General features: G+C 42.2%; 2 protein-coding genes across 5 annotated transcripts in view; one reads left to right on the top strand and one right to left on the bottom strand.

Annotated features, from left to right (window-relative positions):
• Positions 1 to 619: 619 nt before the first annotated feature.
• insm2 (insulinoma-associated 2) lies at positions 620 to 4,072 on the top strand. Its single transcript, XM_014995730.2, has one exon. The coding sequence runs from the start codon at positions 1,546 to 1,548 to the stop codon at positions 3,547 to 3,549; it is 2,004 nt and encodes a 667-aa protein (XP_014851216.2). The 5' UTR covers positions 620 to 1,545; the 3' UTR covers positions 3,550 to 4,072.
• A 34-nt stretch (positions 4,073 to 4,106) lies between these two features.
• Positions 4,107 to 11,085, bottom strand: part of ralgapa1 (Ral GTPase activating protein catalytic subunit alpha 1) — a 61,725-nt gene continuing 54,746 nt past the window's right edge. For 3 of the 4 annotated variants that reach the window (XM_014995727.2, XM_088002696.1, XM_088002697.1), the window contains 2 exons: positions 9,253 to 9,377; positions 4,107 to 6,159 (listed from right to left, as the gene is read on the bottom strand). In XM_014995727.2, coding sequence (XP_014851213.2) covers positions 6,014 to 6,159; positions 9,253 to 9,377 — 271 coding nt within the window. In that variant the 3' untranslated portion in view covers positions 4,107 to 6,013. Of the gene's footprint in view, positions 6,160 to 6,673; positions 6,786 to 9,252; positions 9,378 to 11,085 lie in introns of all 4 variants that reach the window. The other variant, XM_088002698.1, reaches the window with a different exon arrangement.

Raw genomic sequence — 11,085 nt, 5'->3', positions numbered from 1 at the left:
GGTAGCAGGCAAAGCCCAAAACCTTGGAACAGCTTCCAAATGGTAAGACGGGCAAAATAAAACCAGTATGGTCATAAAACACCCCGGGAAAAGACATAAATAGGACAAGAAAGCGCAGTGAGTGACAAATTAGACGCATGAGTGAGAACTCAATGCAGAACATTTGAATAACAGCAGAAGATCCGCCAAGCTGAACAGCCCCCGTTGAATCTGTTACTCCGTACTCTTGTTTAAGTCTACCCTGAAAATTTCGAGTCAAAAAGCTAAAACAGAAGCAAGCAATAATTTTAAATGATGTATTTACTGCAGAAACAACAATTTTAACTCTAACATAGGATACCATCCTCAATTTATATCTATTTTGGTAATACAATTCTAATTACATGGACGCTTTACATGTTTATTGATGATTATTATGGCTTACAGCTAATAAAAAGTCGTGTTCTTCAAAAATATCACAACAGCAATAATAATAAAAAAGATTTTTATTACAGAAAAGTTACGCTCAGCATAATCATGGGGGAAGATTGTTGACTTTATCAGGCAGAAAGTTGTTAACTACAGTCTACAACATAAGGTCATTGCTAATCAAGCTAGCTGTTTTAAATGTGCTTTAACTATTAGAAAGTTGAGTGGAAGGAAAAAGTGTGGTTAAGAAAAGAAGGTACGCCAGCAATATGGATTAGCAGCAATATGGGGAGCAAAACAGTTTGGTGGAGATTTCCAAGCTGATTGGCTGTAGTTGGCACTTCAAGAGCAATCACACACGCACGCGCACGCACACACACGCGCGCGCACACACACACACACACACACACACACACACACACACACACACACACACACACACACACACACACACACACACACACACGCACACACACACAAACAAAACTGTTCCAGTGCTTGTGTTGAGCATCTCCTGAACCAGATGGGTTAGTGGAAGGAAGGACTGGACTTTTGCCAAATGGTTTACAGTCCTCTTTATAGAAAATTTTGCAATCCAGCCTTGCACTGAAGTCCAAACTAAAGTTTTCACAGGCTCAGCTGATTCGGGGTACCACGTCATCTCTTGGTGTTGGTCCCCTGCTGGAGTAATTCACGCTTTCTCCTTCTGACAAGTCCTATGGAGATGGTGATGTCATTTTCAGCAGGATTTGGCACAATATGCCCACGTTTCCAAAAGTATCAATACCAGATTGATCAATATCATATCGCCGTGATAGATAGGCCATGAAACTCACCTGACCTAAACGATACAGATGATTTACGGAGTATTGGGAAGAGGAAGATGAGGGACACCAGAGCCACCATTAAAGCACTGCTCAGCTCAGCCGCAGATTGTACTTTTCTTTAGACATTTCTGTTTTAAATGTTTCTCATTGGTTTTGTTATTTTTTTCTCTAAGTTATCAGAAATCACAGTCCCGAAATGTCAAAAAGTTGCGGGTTTTTTTTATCTGACATGTTTTTTTTTTTTTTTTTTTTAGTTATTTAAACACCTTTATGACTCATTGATGTTAGTTTGGGGTGTAAAGTCTCTTTAATGGACACTTCATTCTCTAAAGCTAGATTTATGACGCTGTCTTCAAAGTTTGAACAGAAAAACATTGTTTTCTCGCTCTCTCTCGTGCGCTCATCCAACCTGCGCGCGCCTCTCCATCCCTCCCTCTCTCCACTTCAAAGCTGCACTTCAAAGTCAGTCTCCACACACGAGCTGTTCTTTCGCAACATCCTCGCCATCATCACGATGCCTCGAGGATTCTTGGTAAAGCGCAACCGCCGAGGTTCGGCGACGTACCGCGCACGAAGCGACGGCACCGGCACACCTGAAGCGCCCAGCTGTGACCGGAGTCGCGCGCAGGGTGAGAGCTACGGTTCAGTGAGACTCTTGAATGACCTTCCAGGTGGAGCATCGCCGGAACTCCGCGACGATCCGGGCAGGGAGGCGTGGAGCCCTCACGTGGAGCCCGCGGTGGAGGCGGAGGCTGACCGGCACGCGCAGTTACCGGAGACCGAGGTGGACGTTTTGAGTGTGGACGGTGACTTCCCCTGTTTCTACCCACATCCACCCCCATACGAGCCGACCATAAACAAGTCTTGTAGTCCAGTCAAACCAGTGGGAACGAGGCTGCTGGAGCAGCACGTGGAGAGCGAACAGCAGCCGTGTTCCCCGGTACCGGAGCTACCGGACCTGCCGTTCCTGGTGAGCGCCGCACCGACCTCTGTGTCCGCTTCCATCGAGAGGCTGCTCGCAAGCGGCGGCGGCGGCAGCAGCAGCAACAACAACCGTCTCCACGCGCAGTCATATGGTCACAACGACAAGTACGACCCGAATCTGGCTCACGTGCACTTGTTCCCGTCTCTGACCCTGATGGGTCAAGAGAACACCACAAGAAAGCGCTCGTACCTTGAGCCGGACCACCAGAACAAACTCAGCACTAAGCAGACGAAGAAACCCAAACCGAACCGGAGACAGAACTTCGAGGATGAGGTCACCACATCTCCGGTTCTGGGTCTGCGCATCAAGAAGGAGAGCCCGGAGCTGAGGAGGTCTGCTCCCACCGGGACTCAGCCGCTCGGAGAGTTTATCTGCCAGCTCTGTAAGGAGGAGTACCCCGACCCTTTCTCCCTCGCGCAGCACAAATGCTCCCGCATAGTGCGCGTGGAGTACCGCTGCCCCGAGTGCGACAAGGTCTTCAGCTGTCCCGCCAACCTGGCCTCCCACCGGCGCTGGCACAAACCGCGTCCGGTGAACAACCAGGGCATCGAAGGTCACGCGAACCGGACCCAGCCGCTAAAGGAAGCGCGAGACTTCGTCACGCACGAGCGGCAGCCCGTGGACTTGGAGGGAAAGGAGAATGAGTTGCTGCGCGCGCACACCAATCAGCACCTGGACAGCTCCCGCGTGCTGCTGCTCCACGGTCGGACCCGAGACACTCCCGATTCCTCCTCTACTCACTACCGGAACCCGGACCTGCAGCCGCACGTGAGAGCCGCGGACACCCCTCCGTCCGGACTCCTGCGTCTAACCCCGGGCGAGCAGCCGCAACAGCCGCCGCTGACCTTCGTCCGGTCCTTAGCGGAGGAGGAACTGTACGAGTGCCGCTACTGCGGGAAGAAGTTCCGCCGGCAGGCTTACCTGAAGAAACACCTGGCCGCACACGAGATGACAGCGCACGCTTCACCAACCCCATCGTCCTACAGCCAAGCGCGCGACAGCGGCAGTGTCCAGAGCGGCCAGGTGTTCCTGTGTCACCTGTGCGGCGCGCGGTTCCCGTCGGTGGAAATCCGGGACAAGCACCGCGTGTGGCACGCGATGAGGGACGAGCTGCTGGCGGAAACGCTGGGGGGAGCGCTGGCAGCGGACGGGTTCCACGCGCACAGAGAGGAGGGTAACGGCGGGGAGCGCGAGCAGCAGCAGATCTTCACGTGCAAGTACTGTCCGTCCACGTTCTTCAGCTCCCCTGGGCTCACGAGACACATCAACAAGTCTCACCCCACCGAGAATCGGCAGGTGATGCTGCTGCAGATGACAGTACGACCATAAAAAACGATCAGACTGATCGATTATCAATGACGGGAGGCAAACTTAAATGTAGATTTTGTTTTGTGTATTCGGACTAAGCTGTCCCTGTGCCTTTAATTTAAAACTTAATTCCATTTTTCTGATTAACACGGTAAACAAAAGTAATCTTCAATTATATATTTTGAAATGAAATGCAAGGCGTTAAAATCTACATGGAGAAATTTAAATGGAGTAGAGGGTCGCTGTCCTTGGTGCTGAAATAGCCAATAAACCGGTGTGGAAGCAATTCCTTAAGTTGATTTAAAAAAAATTACGGTAACGTGTTTTGATAAAGTTTCAGCTCTATGATATTTTCATACAGAAACAAAGCATTCAATGTAACAACAGATTGCTACATAATTCATATCAATATTGATTTTAAAATGACTATGGAGTTAAAAACACAACCGCAGCTCCTAGAAGCCTGTACAGATCTATTTTAATATGTTCTACGTTCACTGTGTAACTGATTCCAAGCTACCGTCAATAAACATATTGATGATCACCTTTTTTTGTCACATCAATAAACATTCAGGAACCACAGGTACAAATCTTTTATTGTTTAAGTCCATTGTTGCACATTGACACTTTATTTTGTGTTTTAAACAGTTACACTGTTTAAAGGTTTGCTGAGCTTGCGAGCATGTGTGTGTGTGTTGATAACATGCAGTTAGTGCTGAAATGCAGTTTCTTTTTACATCAGTAGTTACAAACATCTGCCAACATGTGGACATCCAGAGCCTACAAAGGCGGCGGATAATTCTGCTGCAACTTAAATGCGACTTTCTTCCTCATCTCACAGAAGAAACATTTGTTTTATTTTATTTTGGCTTATGCTAATGGGTTTTGAACTGAGTATTGTTAAATTATTTTCCAGGAAAACGATTAAGAAAGGAACAAATTATTACATGATGAGCATGCAGATATGGGCAGATTTAAGTGCTGGGATGGCGCACACGTCCAGGCAGCAGAATTCATAACAATAAATTGTATTTTGACCTCTAAAAATAATTTAAAGGGGACCAGCACTCAGTTCAACTCTAAAACAAAAAGGAAACATTTAATCGGTCTTATTAAAGAATGGCATTTTATCAACAAAAAAAGTACAGTCCCTTTCCTTTCATTTATTTCTTTATCTATTTTTATAAAAATCTATGGCTGAGACAGTAAAAAAGAAAACTAAACTAATACTGGGCAATGGATATGTGAAGGGAAACAAATGTAACATTTTCTCCAAATCAGTCCCATCTAATTTGATCTGGAGATCTGCGATGCCTCTAAATAGAGAGCAGATTAATGCTAAAAATATACATATTCTAAAACGACGACTCCACCTCTTTTCATCTTTGGCTGTCAATCTGCAGCAAACTGGTTTTTGTTGTCTTTTTCATCAGGACCCATTAAGCAACAAGTGAAATAAATGCTGGAGTTGCAAAACCTGACATCAGCTGAAGTCTGTGGAAAGACAGACAAACCAGAGAGATCCTCCGCCTAATTAACAATGTGAACTAAACGGGATGATTTCTACATTTCCAGAGGATGACGTGCAAACTGATGAAGAAAAATGCTGTAGTTAAGAGTAACATTCTGTAGTGTTGACCTATGTTTTTATTTATAGCAAACACATGCTCTGAGGATATACCACGGTTTTGGCTTTGGCAGCTTTTCTTGTAATCTTATTTACACAACAAGCTTCGTCACACTGTACATACTCTCATAGACATCCATGTATCTAATATATATATGTATATATATATATATATTTATACTTGTATAGATATACAGAATACATATTTATAGTCAAAAAAGCAAAAAGAAAAAAAAGCAATCTTGTTTCTGGAGGGACAAATAAAAATACAGCATTTGACAATTTTGTTCGAGTGAAAGCAGAATTTACACAAAAAAAGACAAAACAAATGCAGTGAATATCAGTGCTTGTGCACAGTTGACAGCATGACCTAGGTTGTGATTTCTGAACCTTTCTAACTTCCACAAATATGTTTGTATTCGATAATAAAAACACTTTCCCCTGCAAATAGCTGCAAACATACTGACGTGTTTGTTCTGACGTTTTATCCAACCAACTATCCTCTCTAGCATTGCTTGCAGAGCAGTGCATGATGTGGCACAGTTAATTTTTTAAATACGGTTTTGCAGTCTTGGTAACACAGGTGTTTTGCTAACTTCCACACATGGCACGTGTTGGTGTGATCTAATACTGCACAGCTTAAGTTGAACTTTTTCAGCAGCATTGGAGTGAGTGTTTTATGAAAGCAAAGCTGCAGATTTATACGGTGAGATTATACCAGATGTACATTTGTAAGTGTGTGAGTGTGTTCAGTGCAGGAAAAGCAGCCATTGTTCAACCCTGATGAACATGAGATGTGACACTAAAGGTTTTAACCTAAGCTATATTTGTGAGGATGAAGTGATCAAGTGGAGAGACTCAAGTCTTATTGGCGGATCCGGAGGACCGTCGCAGCTTCATCGACATGCGGGTCTTGCTAGTTCGAGGAGACATGGGGGACGCCGAGTCGCTCCCGGCCTCCCCAAGAGCCGGACTTTCTCCCCGAAGCATCTCGAGGCAGGAGCCTGAGGAGTTGGGGGAGGGAGAGGAAGAGGAAAAGTTTGATGCAAGAGTAGGTGAGGCGAGCAGGGAGTGGGGGGAGGGTGGATGAGCAGAAACGAGATAAGGGGAGAACAAGAAAATTACATCTTATCCCCAAAATAAGGTAGACTGAGGCAGACTGCGGAGATTCTCAGTCAAACTAATCCAACAGACAAACAAAGGACACAAAACGACTCACAAACAGACAGGCAGCTACCAGACAGACAGACAAAACTACTACAGAGGCTCTGGAAGCTCAATGTCATCTTGTATCTTTGTTCCCTAAATCCCCAAGACGTGCTTACAGGAAGAAAAACACCATGAAAGAGCTCACCGGTCTGCGTTTTTAACACAGAAATACTTTATTAATAATAAATCGCCAATGAATTTTACTGATGCTAATTTGCTCGACTACTTGCAGCTTTTGGGGTTTAGTTACAAAAACATAAAAATGCTGTCGATGCCACCAGACTACAGTTTTTATCTCCTAGTTCATACCATTCACAGCCAGCATGAAGGACCTTCTGCTTTAAGCCTCTGCTCTTCTCCCTCAGCTGGTTTAAGCTGTCAACAGGTTTAGGGACCATAAGATACAAAACGCTATGCTCTTCTGAAGAGGAGAGGGAAGAAGATAGAAAAGAGAAACGCTGACAGGAAAGGGAAGTAAGGAAAAGTAAAGTGAAGGAGGGGAAAACAAGTTACATCAAATAAAGTACACAAAGAAAAATAAGGTGAGGAAAAATTAAATAGGGTAAAGTAGGTTTAAGTTACAGTTAAGGGAAGAGAAGTAAAAGTAAAACAACATAAGGGAAAGAAAGTAAAAGAAGAAAGGGAAAAAGAAAGTGAAAAGAAGAAAGAAAGTAAAGTAGGTTAAAATGTAATTCAAATTGTGGTAAAAAAACAAGAGAAACAAGGAGGAGCAATTAAATGAGTGGAAGAACAGAAAAATAAAGCAGGAGGATTATTAGAATTGGGATAAAAGCAAATGAAAGGTATGGATCACAATGTGAAACAAAGGGAAAAAGAAAGGATGAGAGCAGGCAGAAAGTGTCGGAAAGATGTAATTCAGGGAAAAAGAGGAGGAGGAGGTAAAGTAAGCATAAACAGAGAGACATGAAATATGAAAGGAGGGAGTTTGAGAGAGGAGAAAGAAAATACACAAAAATGAATGAATGACAAGAAAAAGAAACACAAACATATGTAGTAAAGAATCTGAAAACATTCAACAAAGGAGGACAAAACACAAACCAACAACCTGTTTTACTACAAAGACATAAAAACCTGATTTACTTTAACTTTACGTTACGAGTCAAACATGATCGATACAGAGTTAGTTCAAAGTTCACATTCAGACAGCTTGTGTATGAGTGGAGGACTGCTTACCCGCAGTAACGTGTGAGAAAGTGAGTGAGTGAGTGAGAGAGAGAGCGAGAGCAGTGTGACGTCACATAAAAACCAGGAGGACAGGAGCAAACAGCGAGGTCAGAGGTCAAGATTCACCAGGTCAGAGTGATGCCTCAGGTTAACAGAACAATCATGAAAATCACCAAGCGACTGAACGGAGAGGAGGGCTTAAAACGTCTCATCATTAGAAGAGGAAGTCTCACTTTCACTTCAGAGCAGTTTGGTGTCTCATATGGATCAAGTTTGGGTCCAAATCCACGGAGTAAAAATTAGCAGAAGTTACGGCAACATCAAACTGTCCGGGTAGCAGAAAGTGAAACCTCCTTTTGAAGAGAAAGAGACCGCTGTTATTGACATGCAGGCCTGCTTACAATTTCAAAAACACACAGGAAGAAACGGCAAATAAAAAAAAAAAAAAAAAAAAAAAAAAAAAAACACACGACGTGGTGGAGGAGCCGAAGAGAGAAATGTTAGGCTGGAATGTCAGAGGGAAGAGCGAACCAGAGAAAAGCTTTCCAATCACGAAACCAGGCTTACCTTTTAGCTATACAGTGAGACAAAATGATCTAAAGGAAAGAGGGGAACAGAAAGAAAAGAAAACAAAAAAAAAATGAAAGAGGAAAAAAAATAACAGTATAAAAGAATAAAAATAAATAAATAAATAGAATTGGTGAAATTAAACAAACAAAAACAGAAGAAGAGAAGATCATCACTTTGCTGTTAGGGGAGGGGCACTGCAGGTTAACTCAAAAGGACAGAAAGACAAAGACGCATTTCAAAGCACAGGATCTTTAATGTCCAGATGTTGTTCACAAGCTTACGACTTTGGATAATATCTGGGTTTATACATCCCAAGTCGAAGCTAAAGTGCCTGATCCTGTGCCCTGAAGTTTGCAACTGGAGCAAAGTACTGACAAACCAACACTGAGCAAATTACATCTGATTACAGAGCACATATTTAAGGGGAGCGTGACACAGGTGAACTGGGTTATGCCAGATGTAATTCAGCCTTAAATTAGGTTGATTAAGATTATCTTGGTAAAAAAAAAAAAGTATTGATGCTTTAAACAGATTAGAAGGTAAAATGAGGAGCAGAAAGATATTTAGAAACGCCCACACACAATCACACATTTAACACTGAAACAGAAATACTACACTAAAACACGCCTGCGTAATAAAGTTGCACCACTTCAAGATAAATGTAACTTCCTGTTATTGATACGATGAATGGTCCACATGCAGACGCCACTGTGAATAATTACAATTAAACGAGAGTCTTAGGACAAAGCAAAAGTTTAATGTTTTGCTAAAAATCAGTGAATCGGTGTAATGTTTCACAGAGGAGTCACACATATGATTCTGACGTGTGCGGCTGGCATCTCTAATGCCGATCAGATGTTGCCTAACTCCTCAGAGATGCTCTGGAGAGAGAAAAAGGCCGAGTGCAGCTTTGAATCGAAAACTGTGGCTGGGATTCAGACTGCGAGCTGCCAGGCTGTGGGGAGGGGAGGCGCTCCACATCGGGAAAATTAATAATCCAACATTATCGGGGAGACAAAACAAAACAATAACAAACAAAAATCAGTTCACTAAATTGTTTCACAAGCGCTGAGGGGGAAACATGAGAAACACTGGAGTGTCAAAATGTGGCCTGACTGGGTTTCTGGTCTTACCTGTGTCGGAGGGCGGGTGAGTGCAGGGAGCTGGGCTGTAGACTCGAGCAGCGTAATCCTCGAACGCGGTTGGCTCCTGGTGGTGCTGCACAATGGTTTCTAGATATCGGGCTCGCTCCTCATAGCTGAGCTCAAAGTCAAGGACAAACTTCACCAACACGTCGTGTCAAGTAAAAGAAATCAAAATTATATATTTCTCCTGATCTTTTATTTTATTTTATTTATTTTTTTGCTGGAGCTGGAGGTTTTTGGTAACAATAGAAATAGGATCAGCTGAAAATAAAAACATTTTCTTTTAGTACAGTAAGGAATGCAAGTCGTAAATATGTGAATAAATTAAATTAAAATAATAAACTTATGATGTACGCAAGCCGATACATAAAATACAATAAAATATAGTAAGATAAAAGAAATTCCCTTTCATGGGTATATTCAAAACATGCACAATCTTGCAAATTAATGTGAATAACGACAAAAAAAAATGTGACGAAGAACAAATTTAAGAACCTGTTGGAGCTCATGCAAAAAACAGAGCATGAATTAAAATAAAATATTTTATTGGGCCAATTTAAACTTAAGAGAACTGTTATTATAAAGATAAATTTATATAAAATAATTTTTTATTTGCTTATTTCAAAATTGTTCAACCAAATGAAATCAAATATAATAAAATAAAGATAACTGACCAATTGTCAAATATTAGCAGATCATAAAATTAATTTTAAAAAGAGAATCAAAACAGCACAATTTACTAAAAACTAGTTTAAAGAATGAATAAAAGTATATGTTATAATAATTTAAAATCACCAAGAGCCTATAAAATCAAATATTTTACGGAAGGAAAATTAGGTAATTACATAGTTTACATAAAATAAAATTTCATATCCTTAATAGCTGATTGCTTTGTCTCTAAACTGCAACTACAACAATAAATAACTAATGTATAACCACCTTTTTGTAAACAAATTTATATAATGGCTAAAAATTACATTGATTGTAAAAAAAAAAAAAAAAGTAAAATACGTTAAATGAAAACAGGAAAATAGTTTTCATCTTATACTGATGAACTCTACGAAGCAAAATTCCCATGTGAACGAGAAAATCAAAACTAAAAAACCAAATGAAATAAACAAAACAAGACCTAAACATGAGCACTTTGATCGTTCTCTGTCACACTGAGCAGGTCAGAAAGCGGCTCTGGTTCAAGCAGTGATCTGTGTGAATGAAAGGCAGAACTTCAACTGTCCACCCATTAGAGATAACCTCATTGATACAATGAGATCTGCCCTCTCTTCTTTAGTTTGCCTAATACATCCATCCATAACGACAGCCACACACACACACACACACACCCCCACGCACACACACACACACACACACATACACACAGAGCAGCCCCCCATCATCCTCCAATAGCATTACCATTTACTCATTGAGCTCCAATAACGAGGGGTTTTCAATGGGAGCGTGTTTTTTGCGTCTGTGTGCCTGCGTTTGATAAAATCGCCCGCATGTGTGTACGCAAGTGCATGGGTTAATGTCTGAGTGTGTGATGGGATTAGGCCAATGAATCTTCAGAATGAAATCTGTGTGTTTGTGCCTCGCGAAACGGGGCGGCCATCTGTAATAGCGCCCATGGGTTTTCTATTGGGTTAGAGAGCTGGTCTATGGGCCTCACAAGGAGAAAGATTCAGGTCTAATGGTAACTGATTCGGTTAGGGACGATGGTAATAACAACAATATGGCTCCTTTAAAGTGCAGTCGGCCGGATCGAGGAGGAAGAAGCAAAGGAGGAAACTCTGGTAAACTTTGGGCCGAGTAATCGGGACGTCA

This window comes from Poecilia mexicana, unplaced genomic scaffold (genome assembly GCF_051168715.1).
Source record: "Poecilia mexicana isolate PSO_F unplaced genomic scaffold, ASM5116871v1 scaffold_22, whole genome shotgun sequence".
Classification (NCBI taxonomy): Eukaryota; Metazoa; Chordata; class Actinopteri; order Cyprinodontiformes; family Poeciliidae; genus Poecilia; species Poecilia mexicana.
The sequence above is the reverse complement of the archived record's forward strand: the minus strand, read 5'-3'. Positions and strand labels throughout refer to the sequence as shown.